Source organism: Peromyscus maniculatus, chromosome 10 (genome assembly GCF_049852395.1).
Source record: "Peromyscus maniculatus bairdii isolate BWxNUB_F1_BW_parent chromosome 10, HU_Pman_BW_mat_3.1, whole genome shotgun sequence".
Taxonomy (NCBI): domain Eukaryota; kingdom Metazoa; phylum Chordata; class Mammalia; order Rodentia; family Cricetidae; genus Peromyscus; species Peromyscus maniculatus.
The window spans coordinates 96,984,583-97,005,175 of NC_134861.1; the positions used below are offsets into that span (position 1 = coordinate 96,984,583).

Consider the following 20,593-nt stretch of genomic DNA (forward strand, 5'->3'; position numbering starts at 1 on the left):
ATGTGAGTAGCAGTCCAGTCATCCTTGTTCCACATCTGGCATCCTCCTATGAGTGAGTACATACCATATTTGTCTTTCTGAGTCTGGGTTACCTCACTCAGGATGATTTTTTCTAGATCCATCCATTTGCCTGCAAACCTCAGGATGTCATTGTTTCTCTCTGCTGAGTAGTATTCCATTGTGTATATGTGCCACAATTTATTTATCCATTCTTCAGTTGAAGGGCATCTAGGTTGTTTCCAGGTTTTGGCTATTACAAACAATGCTGATATGAACATAGCTGAGCAAGTGCTCTTGTGGTATGATTGAGCATTTCTTGGGTATATGCCCAGGAGTGGTATAGCTGGATCTTGGGGGATGTTTAAGGTCCTCCAAGGATTCTCTATGTAAAATTTCAACCCTGTGTTCTTACTCCCAATACTTGAGATCTCTTTCTGCAATACTGCTTGAACTTCATCTGTGTTACCTTCTAATACAATGTAGTTCGTTGTCTGTTTTCTTCATTGGATGGTGAGCCCCATGAGGCAGAGTTATGTTCTGTTTCACTCACTGAGGCTTCTCCAATGCCTGCCATGGAGTAGGCACTCAAAACATCGTTGTTAGCTGTTTCTGAATCTTATTCAGACACAATTAAGTTTATAAACTTACTTAATAAAAATACTTACAAATTTGTTGGTTTACAAATATTTTCTATTTATAAATATGCAAGCTATCCACCCATTTCTAGTTAATAGTTCTGAAATCAATTCTAATTATCTAGCAGCATAATGTCCAAACTGAGATAGATATTTATATTTTTCTGTTTATTCTACTCTCTGGAACATTTGATAGCAGCTTTCTACCACAAAAACATTTTTAGATTAAAATTACCTTGCCCCCTGTGGTCATCTGTGGGCACTTGTGACAGACTCCTCGCTGGTCCTGAGTGAACCATGCTGATTGGACACTGGGGGCTCTAACAATCTTTAAATTTCGGCAAGTGCCCAGGAACTGCTAAACCTGAAGAAGCCGAGCTTTGCCAAAGGTCAATGACACCAGGTAATTTACTCCTTACAGAGAAATGCTCTTGACTGAAAGTGCTTGCTTAAGCTTCCAGATTCCTTGCCATACTGGTCTGCTTAATTGAAAAGAAGTGCAAACTGGGACTGTTCTCAGCTGAGGATAATTGTCTAAATTCAGCGCTTTGGTCTATACGATAGGTAGAGTGCTAGAGATCATTGACTAAACTGCGGGGCTTGGCAGCAAATTGGCCCATGGGCTGACTATCACTATCATCAGGTAAGAACTGGGAGCTGCACCATGGACACACCAGACACAGGAGAAGCCAGCTGTGCTGTGATAAACACCGCGCTGATGCATCTACCAGCACGGAGCTGTTTGATGAATGTGTAGATTGTCCTTATCTACAACACTTAGGAGCCAAAATTGTAGCTTGAATTTAGATGTAGATCCATAAGACAGCATTAAGTTAGAAAAATACAAACTAGGATTTTTACAATATATCTTAGTTGCATTATTTTGCTGAGCAAAAGTTTTTACTATGAAATGTTTAAATGTTGTAAGAACATTTAAATTACTTTCCCTATAAAAGTATTTTCTTCCAACCAATCACATTATTATTTTTATATTGGTTGTTATATGTTTATGTGTCAGTAAAATATGTAATGTTCATCAAGACCAACAGATTGCTCTCCAGAGCTACGCTGATAACTTTTCAGTGTAATGGCTGCTTGAGTTAGCTGAGCTCACCAGGTCCCAGTGAAATATCCATCACACTACACACATGTGTTTTACTCCATAACTAAAAGCGAGTATTCCAAAGTTTGCTCTGCTGAACTTTATATAAAATAGGATCTTCTTTAAGTTGATTGCATGTGGCTTTTATTTAATTAGATGGAATAACAGAATCTTACTTTAGGTGACATAGAGTTAGGAACAGCTACTTTGCCAGAATACTAACCCCAATTCTGCTCATTAATATTCATGAATTATGGAACATGTTACATGACATTTCTGAGTCTGTGTCCTAGTCTATAAAACTGGTAAAGTCACCTAGCTCATAATTTTGTATTGGTACTGAAATAAATAAACACATGGAAAATTCTTAGAATGATGTTTAGCTAATTTTATTGTTTAGTAATGCTTATGCTCACAATTGCTCCAGCCATTTCTTTCTCTGGCACCTACATAGTGACTAATGTTGCTAATGAGTATGAAGGTGTGCCACTGGGGTACTAGCCTGGAATTGATAAGATTCATTGCTCACCTTTGTATCTGCTGTCTTGACACACTTAATGAGCTGATATGTTGCCTTACTGCTTTCAATTATACAAGCATTTAATGATAGTTTTCTACGCACATAGGGAAATGTCAGGTTACCAATAGAACAAATAATTATGTCTATACAATTAATTTCTATTAATTGATTATTGGAATAATTATAGTCGATGATTTTTGTTTTATATAATAATCAGACATAAAAAATAGATTAAAATATAAACTTTTAACTATGAACTAACTGTGCAAACTACATATATTTATATAGATGCTAATTTTATAGATGTAATTATATATAAGATATGTAATCTATATATTAAAAGGAAATGAACTGCAGGGGGGTATGTTGAACACATGTGTGTTTGTGTCTGTAGCTCATAACTGGCTTTACTAAGAGAGGTTTTGTTACTTTTCCAGGGAGACTGGTGATGACACAGGCCATGGCCGTGTGTGTTGGACTGCTCCTCTTCAGTGTGACCTGGGCAGCACCGGTAAGCATTTGCCAGTTCCTTTATGTGTCCCATGTTCTCTTTGTCTCTCTAGTTTTCAAGCAGTGCGTGTTAAAAAGTGAAGCATGGAGCATGCAGTTCAGAAGCCTGCCAGCAGAGAATGTAAACTATAGGATGGCACCATGCTGCTTTTCCAGGAATCTCTGAGAAAGCTAGTAGCCGGCCACTGTGTTCCAAGTCAGAGCAGATTCATGAGTTATGCTCAAAGCCTGGAACCATAATGTATCAAAAGAACCTTGTAATATTTTCTCAGAACCTTGGAGAATTTGACATGAATGCGTAAAGCTAATTAAATACATTTTGCAAATAGATGGGACTGGAAGGGAGCTAGAATGTCTGTTATCCGGCAGTATCCTGGCACAGTGGACGCCTGTTAGAAGATGTTCCCTTCTTTGGTGAGGCTAAAATGGAACTGATACCCATGAACCTAACCTAAATCAAGCTTCTATTGCCTCTCGTATCTTTCTTCTTTTGACTCACCCAGATGAGCACTCAGGATGGGACTAAATTATCCTGTGACAAAGTTGAGCCCTACAGACTTTTTCTGCAATTCAGACATGCGGCTAATTAGATAACGTCTTACCAGCATCCGAGCTCTCAGAGTAACCTTCCGGGTTGAGTGGCTATGGAAACAAGTACTCACTGCATTGCTGACCATGCTTAAATATAGGTCCTGAGCGAGTGGGTGAGCAGTTGGGTAACCAGACTGACAAGGATGAACCATCTGCTGAAGGAGCAGGACTGAGGGAATCACACCACCCCCTTCATGCACAGCCCTTAAACTGCAACAAGGGCTGTGCTGACTGAACCAGTCAGTCCCACCCGACCCACATGAGGTCAGTCAGGACCGTACAGGCATGCACTGAGCAGGGTGGTGGTCGAGTGGGTCGTGCTGACCTACTTCAGTCCAACCAACTGAGGCTGAGTTATTTTTAACCACACATTCCAGGGAACGGCCCAAGTGTCCTTTCTAACCAGCTTCCAGTAAAGTGCTAGACCAACATCAATCCAGTGACCGCCAGTCCAAAGAGGCTGCCAGCTTTCCTTCTTGGGGCAGACAATGTCCTATCCATTACAGGGCCACAGTCAAGTGCAAGGCAAATGCCAAGTGGGTGTCAGAGAAACAGGGAGGATTGCAGATTTCAAATTAAAGAGTCTTAGTAGGGGAACAGGGACAAAATTGGGCACTATGAATTGCAGCATCATCTTTTCTCACAGACATATGCATTCCATTTGAAGAATTACCTCAATTAGTTGGTCGTAGATCGTTGGTATAAAAAAATGAGTCTATAGTAAGTCATGTGCTTGCATCATAATTATAACCCAAATTCAAACAGTTTTCAAGTATGAGAAAAGAGAAGGGCAGATCAAGCAGTAACGTTCGATTAATATCCATCGTATGCAGTTCAGTGGGGGAGGCTTTGATCCAAGTCACAGTGGATCAGGAACTACACTGGGTTAATCCACAGCAGCAAGTGCATGTTCTAACACAAACGTCAGTGTGCAGGCAAGCGAGCTCTGTTAGAAGACACTCCTGCTGTCATACCCTCACTGTTAGACCTCACCATGTTATTTCTATATTCTTCCTCCTATAGCTCATCTGATATTACTAAAATGAGGTAACAGTTTAAATTTATTTTCACAGAACCATGGAAGAACTAACAATAAGAAATAGATGCAATAAGGAAAAAAATTATGAAATATATCTTGAAGATTTGACATAAACTTCAGGAACATATCTCCATATTAGTAAACATCCCTTCAAATAAAGCTACTTTAATTTTTTGTTTTTATTGCTTCAGTCCCAGCATTTTGGAAGAGGAGGTTGGGGGTGGGGCATCCCCCCCCCTTTTCCATCCCACCTGTGTCTGTGTGGGTTCTCTCTTTGCTACTGCCCATCCCACGGGGTTGTTAAGGTACTCAAGTGAAATTTTTATGCAAAAGTCCTTTGCAAACTGTGAGATTCTCTGAAATATATTGTGTCCTAGAAATATAAGATGTTACTGACAAAGCAATTGTTTGTTTCTAGGATGAAATGGAATAGTAGTCCAAATAATGGGATGCTTTCACTAACCACCTATTTTATATTTCTGTGAAGATTTTTATCAATCAGAGCAGAGCCACATAAATACAATCCCAAGGCTTTGAGTGTTGTTTAGGAAAAGCACTCTTCAGGCCAATAGGACAGGTGGACAAGGTGGTCCTCAGACTGCTTGCCTTTTTTTTAAATCTTCCCCTGGGACTTCTGTCTCTTCTGTGACTGATTCATCATGATGCTTGATTCCTCTTTAGCATACACATGACACCAGCATAATCCACCCATTTTTTCCCTTTGCCACAACAGCAATAAGCGAGAAATATCCAAAGGAAATAAGGAAATGGAAATACTAAGATTCGAAGAATTGTTACACGATTTTGTTCACAGAAAACTTGCCCCAGGATCCTTAGGTCCTATATTTTGTGTGACATCTCACACGGCCTTGACTCCAAGACCTGAGGCAGCTATCATATCTATTTCTCAGTGTCTGGCCTTTATGTACTTCAGTAAGCTTCAGTAGATGAGTCACCTATGCTCAAGAAAAAAATTGACATTCAACACTGATCAAAGAGACTGCCTGATTTATTGGCCATGTCCATTATCTCTTGCCTGAGCAAAATGGTTTGCCATGTAACTAGGCATCACTGTGTACCTGTGCACACAGGGCTGTGATGATGACTAGTCACGACTGTGCACACACAGGGCTGTGATGGTGACTAGTCACGACTGTGCACACAGGGCTGTGATGGTGACTAGTCACGACTGTGCACACAGGGCTGAGGTGGTGACTAGTCACGACTGTGCACACAGGGCTGAGGTGGTGATTAGTCACGACTGTGCACACAGGGCTGAGGTGGTGACTAGTCATGACTGTGCACACACAGGGCTGAGGTGGTGACTAGTCACGACTGTGCACACAGGGCTGAGGTGGTGACTAGTCACGACTGTGCACACAGGGCTGAGGTGGGTACTGCACTTCTTCGGCACCACCACATCGTAACCCAGCCGTTGACTTACACTACCACCACACCTTCTGAACTCCGAGTTACCTCCCTTACACCTAACACTCGGGTTTGCAAGTGAATGCCTCTTTCCTGTGGATTCCAGTGGCCTTTACTCTGACACCGGAGCACCATGGCCGCCTTTCCCCTCCATGCTGTGGGGACACTTCTCCACACTGGAACTTGACTCTGTGGTAGAGATGACATTGCCACCTAGTGGGGAGGAAAACGATGTTTTCTTTCCCAGCACACATTTAAGGAAGAGTGAGTCCAGTCCTCTTTCAGTCAGGATGATTTTCCACACTAATATAATCCACAGAAAGAAAAAGAAGTGAAATGTTTGTTGTTTGAAGAAATGAATGAAAGAATATTCTGTGTGGTGAAATTGAGTTCCTTGTTTTCTTGCAGAATTTCAACCACAGACTGTGAAAACTAGGCAAGACTATGTAGAAGAACAGAGAGCAAACAGAATTTTTCCTCTCCAATACCTATTAAAATGCTCTGTAAAGAAAAAAAAAAGCCAGAGAGGGAATATTTTTAACTGCCGAAATGTTCTTGGGTGCCTAGGCTAGAAGTGCACATCATCCAGCAGAATCATGACACATGCTATAATTATCTATAATTATAATTCCTACGGTAGATGATTGAAAATGTCCACATATTGATGGCTTCTTGTCAGTGGGATTTCACCCTTCAAATGGAACAGTGGTCAACTGCACAACTTTCAGAGGGATAATAAGACCTCTGGGACAGTGTCACAATAAGACCTCTGGGACACTGTCACTACCAAACGCCATTCCCCATGTGTGCTGTATGTGAAAGCAACCAGCAGCAAAGAAAGTCGGGGGAGGCTGGTTAACGGGCTTCTGTAGAGAACTGGGCTCCCATGGAGTTGGTTTTCCACTTATATCAAGAAAGGTAAGCAAATACCATCAGATTTGCATGTCACCACATTACAGCTCATTTCTTCCATGGTTTGTCCTGGCAGTTCCAGTTCTTCGTTCCGAAACTCTCAGCTGAAAATTACAAAGGTCCACACAGCAAACCTGAAAGCCAGAATGCTCATGTGGTGGCATTTGCCTGCTGGACCTCAGCCACGAGCCCAGTAAAAGCTGTCTGTCTTCTAATGTCCTCTCCATCCTGCTCTGGAAGTGTTTCCTCATGTTGCTCTTCCACTGAAATATGGTAGTGAAATTGACACAGCGTGTTATGACAAACAGTTGACAGTGACATGCAGGAAAAATATATTTCAAGATTTATACAAAAGAGAGCCGAGGTGGCTGTCTTTTAGGGTGGCCAACGCTCGCCCTCCTGTGGTTATAAAAGGTAATACCCATTTTCAGAAGCAAAATCAGATTTTTCTCAAGTTAAAAAAATCCTATAGTATTAGGAAGAAATCCAGAAAATTTCTTGAGACCAAAAAAAAACAAAAAAAAACAAAACAAAAAAAAAACAAAAAAACCCCACCACCTTAATATAATGGTGTAGGTAAGGGTCACCATGAAAAATATGTCTACTCTGAAAGTAACATAAAGATGAGTGCCTGAGTCTGGACTCGAAAGGGGAACTCAGCAGAGACAAGGTGGTCTGGCATTTCCAGCTGTGGATGCTGCCTTCCTTCCCTCCCCCACCAGGTTCTGAAGTCACTGTGGTATGCAGCCCTGCGTTCCAGAACCTCCTTACCCCCATCTACTGCTTTGGCCGAAACCATGTTCTGCTTTAGGACCTACTTGGGCAAGTGTGGCCTTGGTGGGCCCCAGAGCCCTGCAAATATCATTGTGCTGTGTCTCAATAGCACTGCTTCTCAGGAGGAGGTGTTCTGAGCAGACTCCACCATACACTAGGACAGGGTAGACTCCCAGGGGAAGGAAGTTACTACGACAGGCCGTCCTGTACTCAAGAGTGGCACACGTCCCTGTATCTTAAACTCACTCCACAGATGACCTCATCCCTGTGCAGTCTCATTGGAGAGAAAGAGTGAGGCACTTGTCACTGGGATGACAATAATTCTTTTACTCAGTGGCTTCTTGCAGACTCATTGCCCAAAGACCTTCAAACAGCTTCAAATGCCTCCAACTAAAGGACAGTTTACTTTCCTAAATCTGGCTTCATTTCCCCCCAGAAGTGAGAATTCTTCTGTAGAATTTTGTTTTCCTTGGCCAGATATTCTTTGTATGGCCATCTCTACGGCTGTTTGGATCTGTCTATTAACGTCAGTTAATTTTGGTTCTGGGGTGACAGAGGTTTTCAGTGCTTCCTGCTATGTGAGATATAATGCCAGCTGAAACAGCTCAGGGAATACAATTCCTTCTCTCTCAGAACTTAAAGATAGAGGAGCGATACGGAGAACCCAAGACAGGATGTGGAAAGTGTCATGTGAGTGGTACAAGGGATAAAAATCTCCATCGGGGCGGGGAGTAGAAAGATAGCAGTTCCGGGCTGGTGTTCAGGGAAAGCTACAGAATGGAAACTGTGAGCTAGGTTGTGGGGGGAGGAGACAGAAGTGAGTGGGAGGGCTGTTCTCCAATGAAAGAATGCCTTGGACTAAGGCGCAGAAGGAAGGAAGAAAGGAAGGAAGGAGGAGACAGACCAGCCGGCTGACTCATAGCCGGTCATGCAGCTGATGATGGACTGGAAACCACTTTCCTGAGTACATGTACAACAAGAAGCTTTTGTATTTTAAAATATTTTTCTCAGACAAGTGGTTAACTGTCTTATACCAAAATTAAAACATAGCCTCTTGCTTTTCTATACAAAACAGTTTTATTTGCTCTTCTAATTAAATGTACACCAGTCATTAGTAGGCATGCTACCTTTCTAAAGAGAAAAGAGGAAAAAGAAAGAAAAAAAAACCAATAGAAACACCAAAATGGAACAAAATTTCCTCTAAGAGTAAGAAGGAAAAAAGACCTAAGAATTTTTTAATTTAAATTTAATTTAAGATACTATACTGATTTTTCTAAGCCACCTGTTCAGCTCTAAATGTCTCATCAGAAATGAGCAAATAAACATAAATGCCCAAGGCCAGCTTCCTGAGACTCAAAGGCTTAAGCTAAGTATTTAGAATGTTTTCTATTCAGAAGTAAACCACTACAGTTCTTTTTTTTTTTTTCTCATAACAAAAATCTTACCTTTTCCCCCAAATAAGCTTGGAACTATAAAAGCTAGTGAGTAATAATGGTATCATCATTTCCATATGTAAGATCATTTCAGTTTATATCTTACAGTTCAGACAGACAAATGGACACTTTTGGAGACTTCCTGCTAACAAGTTCTGCCAGACTAGAGGGGACTTCCACAAACTATTCTTACCTGCAGTTCAAGTGTGTGCGGAACTAACGGACTCACAATTCCAAACACTTAGTCGGATACATTTTAAAGCAAGCAGGGGTGGAGGGGCACAGCAGGATGGCTCAGAAGTGGCCACCAAACCAGACAACCTGAACGCTGTCACCAGAACTCACATGGTACAAGGTGAGATGAAACTCTCACAAGTTAAACATCCATCCATATGTGGGTATTGACACGTGCAGGCTTTCCCAGCCCCTCAGCGTGCACACGTGCATACACACATGCACGCGTACACACACACACACACACACACACACGCACGCACGCACGCACGCACGCACGCACGCACACGCACGCACATACACAGTATTACTAATTAGAGATGGAAGATCTCACAACTCTATCTTAGACAATGTGTGATCAGTGTCCACAAGCTCAGGAACCCACAGCCAAAGGGTGGCATTCAGAATGCAGGGGGAGTGAAGGAAGAGTCCACAGTTGGCTGCCACTGTGCAAACCATAAAGACAGGACAGGACAGTTGTGCATCCTATGAGGAAATGATTGCTGTTGCCACTGTGTAGGAAAGCAAGCTAGCATTGCATCAAGGGCGTCACATGATCCTGTCTGAATGACCGCTAGTGTCATTTATATAGATCTTGGTTGATGAGAGACACTGTGATAGATGCTTTGCTTGCATTATATCCTTTAACAAAATTATTTCTTTTTAAAATCCTGAAATGAATTTATTTTCTTATTCTGTAGTGAAAAATCTGATGCTCAAAAAAGCAAAGTAGCGTCCCTGGGTCATGTACCTCTCTGGGTCAGATGTCTCCACAGCTCGCCCGGCCCGAAGAGGGATGGCAGCTGAGGTGGTACCTGAAGCACAGTTGCTTCAGTGTGCACTGGAGTGAGAGATTTGAAACTGTCTGCGGGCTGGAGAGATGATCAGGCAGTTAAGAACACTTACTGCCCATCCCAGAGGATCAGGATGTGTCTTCCCACACTCCCACGGGAGCTCACAGCCATCTGTAGCTCCACTTTCAAGGGATCTGACGGTCTCTCTGGCCTCTGTGGGCATCACAGATACACATACAGGCGAAGCACCCACACACATTAAAAACAGTGAGAATCAATACCTTTGGCCATTCCCTCTGCTGTCTGATTTGATGCAGCTCACCACGGCCCCTGCTTGCCTGAACTACTTTAGCAGTTACTTGTACTTCATAAAGGTGTAAGTTTCTAGCTGATTTTTCTTTTTCTCCACATGGGAGCTTTCATCTATTCATATCTTTAATTACCATGACCAAGATGTTAACATGTTCAAGGAAAGCCAACACACTGAAGTGTGTCGAAAAATACATTGATTCTGCCACTTAGTCTTAAAATTTTCTCACTGTTTTGCTTCTGAATGTTTGAGTCTTGCCTGGCCATCAAATCTGCCTCATTCTTCTTTTCCCATGGAACCTGCTTTGCTCCATTCCATCCTCACTGGGTTGTAGCCTTTTCATTAAATATATTATAGTTTTTAAACACTTTTTATGAGTTATGCTTTAAACATTTTTTTATAAATTATCAGATTTTTTAAATTTAACATAAAGTAATCACTTAATGCTAAAAATTTTACTGTAGCAAGAAGAGAAAGGCAGAGACAATATTGCTTTTCACCAGCTTGGCAAAGGAAAAAAAAAACACAAGTCAACACCTAAAGAAATCATTACCCAGAAAATAGAGAAAACTTTGTCTCTTTTTGAAGCCAATGGAAGTAACAAAAGTAGCAAACACCCCAATCTTTTTGTAAATCCGCAGATGCTGAATGAAGAGGACAGCACCACCAACCAAGGCAGCGCCCATGGGGACTTAACAGCATCTATGCATTCTGAGCCCACAGGGGATAAAGGAGCGGAGAATGTAGGGGATGCCCTCCTTAACCGGCCTGGCCAGGAAAGGTATGGTGCCGCTCTCCTCAGAAGTATCCCACAGCCTATAAAGAGACCGGTGACGAGGACTGAACTACGGAGGGACAAAAACAGAGAGAAGAAACCTAAGAGTGTTCCAGGCATGATTCCAACAGATATCAACGATGCTAAAGACCACCTCAAAGATGAAGAGAATCAACAGAGGTATCTACTATCCCGGAACAGCTCAGTGAAAAGCAAACATACCCATCAGGTCCGACGGAGCACTCACTACCTGCCCCAAATCAGAAAGTTCCCCGGGGACTTTGAAGGCAGTGGCTCCCCATACACTCAAGTGAGGGGGGACAATGATGTCCCTCCTTTCAGTGGGGATGGGCAGCATTTCTTGGACATTCCTGGCAGAGGAGGTGCTGTTGGGCCTGGTCTGGACAGCTCCGCTAGTCTCACGGGCCTCTCCGGCTCTGACAAAGCTGAGATTGGTGACCTACAAACAAGTGGACTAGATTCTAACGAGATCCCAGAGAGAGAAAGACATGGTGGCGATGCCACCGGAGAGGAAACCGCACCACGGGCAGGTGCTGCTGGTGTGAGGCTTGCGGAGGGCAGCAACGACATCACAGGCAGCACTAATTTTAGGGAACTCCCTGGAAAAGAAGGAAACAGAGTTGATGCCGGCAGCCAAAATGCCCATCAAGGGAAAGTCGAATTTCACTACCCACGAGGGCCCTCCAAAGAGAAGCCGAAAGGGGGCAGCCACGACAGCACCGGGAGCCCCAGTTACAATGAGATTCCCAAGCCAGGCAAAGGTAGTTCTAGGAAAGACGCCGAAGAATCCCACAGGAACCAAGTGACCTGGACTGAAAAACAAAGATTTCCAGGAAAAGGCAAAAGCCAGGGCCAGGTTCTTCCTTCTCACAGTCTTGGCAATGAGTTTAAAAGCAAGGGCGATTCCTCTAATGCTCCCAGTAGTGAGGGGATTATAATCACACACAGCAGAAAAAACCATTATGTACTCCATGGACAACATAATTCCACACGGAATAAAGGGATGTCGCAGCGGAGAGGCGCCTGGCCTTCACGAAGGCCCCATGCCCACAGGCGCTTTAGCCCCGGCAGGAGAGACAGCAGTGAGTCATCCAGTGACAGTTCAAGTGAGAGTGAAGGTGACTAGTCCCCAGGAATTTGGACCAGTCCTCCGCTCCCGTCCTGGAGGAAGAGCGGTCACAGCCGGAACCAAGCAAGCTAACAAGCCTGGTTCCCTCCGGGACGTTGTGCTGTTACAATGGTTATAGGAAGGATTTCTACTCAAAGTCCTAATGCTTTTTTTTTTAAATAAAAATTTCATTAAGAATTGATATTGTAGGTGATATTTGGACAGCCGACACCTTAAAATGGCCCGTGGATGTCATGTGTGCCTTGATGTGTTGTATGCTCTTCAGAGTGAAAATAAATGTGCTTTTTCTATGATTGTCTGTAGTTAAATGAGCTATAGGGGACTGTTGGCGGTAGTGGAAGAATGAACGAGGTTAATCCACCTCGAGCAGAGAGGTGAGGTGTGAAAGGACTTCCCGGAGCAAGGCTGGAACCACTCCCTGACTGTGCTATAACGGCATCTCCTGGTTGGTGGCCCGGCTGTGCTCTTCCCTCACGATGTGCACTTACAGTGTCCTACATGGCAGGTTTTGTTTCTGAAACCAACCTCATGATCACTTTGGCTGGTTCTGCCTCCACCTAGAGAGGAGACTGGGATGAAGAGACACACAAACGAGAGAGCCAGACAAGGACCCGGGTCACAGATACCACGCACTGACCACTACCATAGTATTCCCAGCTGTGTCTTCCTCCCGTTCTTGAGCAGAGGAGGTTTTCTGGCCACGATGGTCTTGTAGCACAGGTCTGGAGAGGGGACCTAGGTCTCCTGCTGAGGAAAGCTTTTGTCCCATGGCAAGAGAAACATACCCAGCTGGTGCCTCGGTTTCTTTTCTCAACCTTCTCCTTGGCTTAGCATGAGCATGCTGTCTGGATGTGTAGGAGCCAGTGTGTGGCCGTAAGCATAGAAAGGCCACAGGGTCAGCTCCATCAGTCTCCTGCCTCAAACATCCTGTGTGCCGGAACACTAGCTCTCCTCATGTCGGGTGTCAGTGTGTTGCTGTTACTGATGCCTGCTCTGAATCCATTACTAATATACTTCTCCTTTCTCAACGTTCTCCTAAACAGTGAACATCCAGGAAAGGAAAGGAGGAATGGAAGATACAGGAAGAAATGTGGCATTATTTCTTCTGTCCCTTGTAGACTCTCAAACAACAGGCATTCTGACCAGTGTGTTCTGTGTGGAATCTGTGTTTTGTTTCCCGGTACTCTCATTTTTTAAATAAAAAAATTCTATTTGACCAAAAAGAAAAAGCACACTGAAAGCAATTAAGTAGAGAAATCATAACCAAATTTAAATTATAAATAAAAAATTGAAACCAACCCAGTAGCTTTTACACAGGAATGGTCTGAGCACATGGAAACTCTTGGGTTGGTGAGAGAAAGTCATAAATAGATGAAGAAAGCAATGCCATCTTCACTCTTTACTTGTGGGGACTCCAAGGGCCGTGGTCTTGTCTGTTATCTAGGGGGACAGTTGCACACCTCAGTTCCCTTGCTAGACTGTTCCCTCTCCCCATGTCTGAGCACTAGTGTACGGCCCTCCAAAGCCCTGGTGAGGGTATATACATCTGCTTCTTTTTTTTTTTTTTTTTTTTTTTTTTTTTTCGAGACAGGGTTTCCCTGTGTAGCTTTGCGCCTTTCCTGGGACTCACTTGGTAGCCCAGGCTGGCCTCGAACTCACAGAGATCCGCCCGGCTCTGCCTCCCGAGTGCTGGGATTAAAGGCGTGCGCCACCACCGCCCGGCATATCTGCTTCTTTTTAAGTGAAGGAAGGAAGGCTTCACCATGACAACGTGCTGCCGTGAATGCCCACACGGGGGCACTGCTACAGCTCCAGAACTGCAGAAGCTCACAGGACGCTCTCTGTATCTACACTCATGTTTCAGCTCCACATAAATAAACACAGCTGCCTTTGGAGGACTGAGAAAAGTGGATGCAGTCTGCCTCCTTGCGCCCCAAAGGGAACACTGTCCATTACCAGCTGTGGGGGCAGTGGGGTCTCATTTATCGGCCTGCCTGCAGTGCACTCCCTGCAAGCCACTTGCCTGGGTTTCTCTGTTTGTAAATGTCTGTCTTCTGTTTGCCGCCCAATACTCCAGTCAATCAGGGCAGACTACGCAATCCTGTTCAGCTTCTTAAGCTTGAACAAAAACCATGAAACGAAGACATTTTACAAAATTCTGTGAAGCTCAAAAGGGAAGAAATGCTCCTGGGCTTTACTGAATGGATAATGTAACTAAAGAGAAAGGCAGTCAAGAACAAGGCAGGATACAAGGAGATAGCTTGGGTATTCACCTATAACCTTAGCAACCAGTGAGCGACGCCAACACAAGCAGATCCCCAGAACTTATTGGCCAACAAACTTAGATGTATTGATGAGCTCCAAGTTCAGAAGTTCAGTGGGAGAATTTGTCTCAAAATAGAAAGTGGAGAACAAATATGAAAAATACTTTAAGTTAACCTCTGGCCTACTCACACACACCCATGTGCATGCACACCCTCACTAATACATGCTTACACTCCACAATCTGGAACATGTACATACATCACACAGATAGGCACTCATGTGTGAGCATGCGCGCGTGCGGGCACACACACACACACACACACACACACACACACACACACACACAGGATAAGGCAGAGGACATTGAGAATGACATGTTTACACAGACTACATATCTACAAGTAAATAAGAACTTCGCAGTTGACGACCTTAAATGGTACAACATGTATTTTAGAGTTTAAGAAAGCTCCCTCAGTCAGAGGGCTGGGAGGCTACAGTGGTGAGCGGGGGCTCAAGAGGGCAGGATGGAGGAAGACTCACCTTAGACACGTGTGTGGTGATACATTGTGTACCTAATAAACTTGCCTAAGAATCAGAGGACAGAGCCAGCCACTAGATTAGATACAGAGGCCAGACAGTGGTGGCACACACCCTTAATCCTATCACTCAGGAGGCAGAGATCCGTCTGGATCTCTGTGAGTTCAAGGCTACACTAGAAACAGAGCCAGGCAGTGGTGGCACACACCTTTAATCCCAGTACTGGGAAGCACACATGCCTTTAATCCCAGGAAGTGATGTCTGGGCAGAGAAAGGTACATAAGGTGTGTGTGCTTTCCAAACAAAGGCATGAGATCTTAAGTGCTGGGATCAAAGGTGTGCGCCACCACTGACTGGCCTCTGTGTCTAATCTAGTGGCTGGCTCTGTCCTCTGATCCTCAGGCAAGTTCATACATGGACACTGGATAAGAAAGGCCAAGACAGAAGAACTGTAAGCAGATGCTGCCACTCAATGGGCCGTGCTTTAAAGTCCATGGTATAGTTTATTATGCACTGCCATACTTAGAAATATAGCTGGTGCTGTATTTGAATTTTTTATAGATTGGGTTGTTAATGGATTAGTAACAGAAGTTAAATCATTTTAATTTAAACTTTTTTTTAAAAACTGAAGACAGTGAGGCAGAGGGAATCTGGAAGCTGTGGCGGGTGTGTTCTATTAAACCAAGCAGTCATTTTATCAGCCAATTCTGATGGGGGTGGTCTGGCACCAATCTTGGAATAACATGTATGATAGAAGGTCATGAATAGGGAATCTATTGTTTTCATTTGTAACAGGTCTTCAGATGACTATGAGCCCATATTTGAAATCACTACCATGGGTTTTTTTTTTTTTTTCAGTGACTTCCAAATCATTTTCTGGGTCCCCTGTAGGTCCATGGACCTACAGACTTCTTACTAACCTGGTACTGGGGGGATAATTCAGTCTCTGATGAAGAGAACTCTTCTTTATAGATATCATCGCACATCAACAAGTAAAAGAGAATCACACAGGTCAAGGTGGCCCTAGACCAGCTCTTGGGGAACAGACAGTGGTGGCACACCCTTGATCCTATCACTCAGGAGGCAGAGACATTGTTGGAAGTGTATGCCTGCCTCCCTTAGTTCACAACTCTGTGTAAAAAGTTAGGTATCAGACATGATGTGCTGCTGGTCTCATACTGAATGGAAATTCAGGAAGGATATCCCAAATTGCTCAACACCACGTGTCTCTGTAAAAGACAATGGAGTGTGAGGAGGAGAGAAGAAGGAACTGAGGTGGCCTTTGCTAGTGTAAAAGAGCAAGAGTGACGTGTGCAGCTGGCAGTGGCATGTCCTGCTTCACATTGCTCAATGCTCCGAGTGCTGACAAGATCTGCTGACTGTGAGCAGAAACTTCAGTCTGTAGAATCTTTGAGTAATATTCCTTGGATATGTGGGAGTCCCCCGCCAAGCTGGCCTTGGTCCTTGGTCAGTGTTGAAGCTCTCTGGTCCACAAGCATCCAGATTAAGTGAAGCTATGAGCTCTCCTCCGGTATGGGCCCCAATCACCACCAGACTTCAAAATAACAGGTGGGATGAAGAGGGAGTATACCAGTGTGAAAGCTCCCTTGGTCCCTTGACCGCTGGAAAAAGAGCTTGTCTCTAACTCTTGGATGTGGCCGAAGGCTTCTTCAGAGCCCCAAGTGAATGAAGGCGCTTCGTTATTTCAGCTTACACTTGCTATGAAAAGAAGCCTTGGGTCTGTTGACATGTAGCTACTTTATGAAATAATATTTCTGACCATAAAAGTAAAATTATGAAAGTAAATATATAAAACAGTAAAATAAAGTAAATAAAATGTAAATACATATGTAAACAACTATATAAATTTTAAAAAGAAAATATAGAAAAAGTAAAATTATAAAAACAAAAAAATACAAAGGAAAAATTATTTTATGTTTTTTTCTAGTCCTTTGTCTACTGCTTACATGTATTGTAAAAAAACAGTATTGGACTTTATTCTTTTTAACATTTCTCTCATGTCATTTTATCATGTGACTACTTCTTAATCTTCTTAAATTTGATTATATAAGTATACCAGAATTTGTTCCGTGTATTGTTGAGATGACTTAGTATTTTTCCAGATTATTTTCCTATGAATTATTGTTTTGTTATTGAATTTTGATGCTGCTGACATTCCCTGCTCTCCATAATTTCATCTTTACTGAAGGACAATAGATGAGCAAAAGTTATATACAATGGCTGCCCAGTGGTTTTTAACACTGCATAGAATTTCACTGCTAGCATCTCCTGACATTTTTTCAAGTCTGGTCCCTGTTGACAGGTATTTATTTTTAATTAATAATTCATTAATAAGCCCAGTATTATAAAAAGCATCCTAGGCTAGGCATAAGGTAAGTTCACAGCATGGCCAAGGTGGGAATTAAATATTAACTACTGGGCAGAGTGATGGAGACACAGTCCAGTAGCTGAGTGCTTGCCTTGTGAGTCCGCAGCCCTGGATTTGATCCCTAGCATAAGAAGACAGATGCCAGAGAGGAAGCTGTAACATGTGCATGCCTGAGTCCAGATCTTGGGGCAACTGAGTACATACAGATGATTCCCCAATTTATGATTAACTTTTTGAACTACCCTACAGTTATATGAACTCAGATTGCATTTCATAGAAGTAACAATCAGATTTTGATCACGATCTTTTCCGAGACCCTCAAAAATTCCAGGCAGGAGCAGAAGGCTGGCAGGCTATCGTGGGCATGAGAACAGACAGTCTACAGTGCAGTGTGTCATCAGTGTCTTTCAGACACAGAGGCTCAATAACTAATTGCATGAGATAATCCACGCTTTATTATAGAAAGGCTTTATGCTGGTGGCTTTGCCCAACTACAGGCTAATGTAAGCATTAAGGAAAGCCCAACTATCATATAAATTCAGAAATTTAAATGCATCCTGATTTATGATATTTTCAGCTCACAGTAAGGCTTACTGACACACAAGCCCTTCATCACTTGCAGACTATCTGTATTGCAGGAATCAACATCCCTGACACTCTCCGCCTTTTACTCGGGCTCCAGATGTTGACTGCCGACTTGGTCTAGGTGAATCACCTGGAGTTCTCTGTGCCCCCACACAAAGCTCTGATTCCTTGGTTGTCCTGGGAATCTGTAACTAAGGACGATGTCCGGGCAATGGCAATGTGCAGGCTGGCTTAAGAGCAGCTGTCCTTTAAGAGCCCCAAAGTTTGACAACCAGGAAACAGTCACTAGGTGGCACTCACTCGCTTCTTAAGTATCTTGAAACAAGCCGATAATTTTTTTTCTCATTTACAATTAAATTTGGAATATTGTCTCACTATAGGAAATTATTTTTTAATAATGCAAACACACTCATCCCCAGATTACCGACTCCCCTGACTCAGCAGTCTGATTGCCTTCAGCTCTTCCTCTAAGAGAGGGGTCCCATGATTTCCCCCCTCCCCTGGTGACGTGTCATCTAGGGCTGCCATTGTTCAGGTCTTGCTTAGGCTACCACACTGTTGTGATTTCATCATCGGAGCCTCCTTGTCATGTCCTCTTTCACAGTGTTCTCTGAGCCTTAGGTAGAGGAGTGAGTTGCAGACGTATCAGTTGAGGCCGGGCACTCCACAGTCAGACCGTTGTTCTCTGTATCTGGACCTTGGCATGTTGCAGTGGTCTCTCTCTGCTGCAACAGGAAGTTTCTTTGACGAGGGCAAGAGCTGCACTCACCTGCAGGCATGAGGATGAGTACTGAGAATGAAGTTGAAGATTAGATTGCTTTGGCGGCTCTTGGTTCACTTCTAGGTTCCATGGCTTCACCAAGTGGTCAGCCCAGAAAACATATGCATAGCAGCAGCTCTAAATGGACCCAGCAGGTTCTGTTTATATATTTACACACACACACACACACACACACACACACACACACACACACACACACGTAATTAAAAAAGGAGGCCAATGAATTTGAGGGGATACAGAAGAGGTTAAAGGGAGGAGGATGCTATGACTGTAGAACACATGCATGGACTTTCAAAATAAACAATAAAAATGCAAGCAGGTGCTCCTCTTTGCAATTCCCAAACCCCGTTCCCTTCAGACTCTATAACCGGAAGCAAGAGCCCTCTTGTTAGAATGACACCAACCCCTGGGGCTTCATCCAGCTTTTGTTTGTACACCTCTCCTTACGGAACCCTGAGTTTCTGTCTCCTTAGATAATATTGGAATTCACCTTCATTGAAAATACCACTTTCTTCCGAGCGGTGGTGGCGCACGCCTTTAATCCCAGCACTTGGGAGGCAGAGCCAGGCGGATCTCTGCGAGTTCGAGGCCAGCCTGGGCTACCAAGTGAGTTCCAGGAAAGGCGCAAAGCTACACAGAGAAACCCTGTCTCGAAAAACAAAAAAAAAAGAAAATACCACTTTCTTTATTACTGATGTTACTAATGTCTGGATCTCATTAAAACACAGCCAGCTGTTCTCAGTTTTATGATGCTGGGCCTTCCCCCAGCACCCATCACCACTTTTCCTTTCTCCTTATGATTCAGTCCTTGGAGATGTGCAGGCTCTTTAAGGAAGCGTAGAGTCAACTGGTCCAGAAGCACTGTGTTTTATCCCCAATTGCTCTGAGTTCTTCTACTGTTTCCAAATTTATTCTTTTAAAAATATTTACTTAATATTTAATTAATTTATTTTATGTGTATCTAATGTGTCTGAGTGTATGTATGGGTACCACCTGTGTGCAGAAGCCCATGGAGGTCATAAGAGAGTGTAATATTCCTTAGAACTAGGGTTAGAGGTGGTTGTGAGCCACCACATGGATGCTGGGAACTGAACCCAGGTCCTGCGCAAGAGCAGCCAGTGCTCTTAACCACTGAGCCTTCTCTCCAGCCTACATACTTGTTCTTACAGGGATGTCTGCATGTCTGGAGCTAGGCAGAGCGAGTCATTGTTTTTCCACTGTGTCATCAGGCACGGTTTCTTCCCTTATCCCCGGGAATTCAGACAATTTTCTGTCACCTTTCATGTGATCTTCATGTCACCTCCAGTTAGTGAAGCACAGAGTTCCGAATAATTATTTGGCATCACACACTGTGACAGTCACTTTTATTTTGGCCACTCTTGTTAATCATCCTGAATTGTATTTTTTAATGTATTTTTATTTTTAAATTATGTGTATATGGGGAGAGGTCTGTGTAACTAGGAATGCATTTGCCCCATAGAGTCCAAAAGGGGGTGTTTTGAGCTGTCCACGTGGGTACTGGAAACCAAACTCAGGTCCTCTGCAATAGAATTAGCTGCTCTTAACCATTGAACCATCTTTCCAGATCCCTGGCTTTCTTGACATCTACAAGAAATCTAGTTTTTTATGCTATGCCAAGGCATGGCCCTAATCTAATATAGCTTCTCTTCCTGCAATTTAATTTCTAAGGTTAAAATGACCAATCTCTTTCAAAAGAAAAACTTATGACAAACCTGACTTTGCAGATCCTAACTGGTTTTATTCGCAGCTCTGGATCCAGGCAGTGACAGCTCAGGAATGGTCTGCAAGGCTCCACCCTGTGACGGATG

General features: G+C 43.3%; 1 protein-coding gene across 1 annotated transcript; it reads left to right on the top strand.

The window, feature by feature from the left end:
- Positions 1-7,806: 7,806 nt before the first annotated feature.
- Positions 7,807-12,250, top strand: Mepe (matrix extracellular phosphoglycoprotein). Its single transcript, XM_076546830.1, has 2 exons — positions 7,807-8,201; positions 10,924-12,250. The coding sequence occupies exons 1-2, from the start codon at positions 8,100-8,102 to the stop codon at positions 12,202-12,204; spliced, it is 1,383 nt and encodes a 460-aa protein (XP_076402945.1). The 5' UTR covers positions 7,807-8,099; the 3' UTR covers positions 12,205-12,250.
- The last annotated feature ends 8,343 nt before the right edge of the window (positions 12,251-20,593 follow it).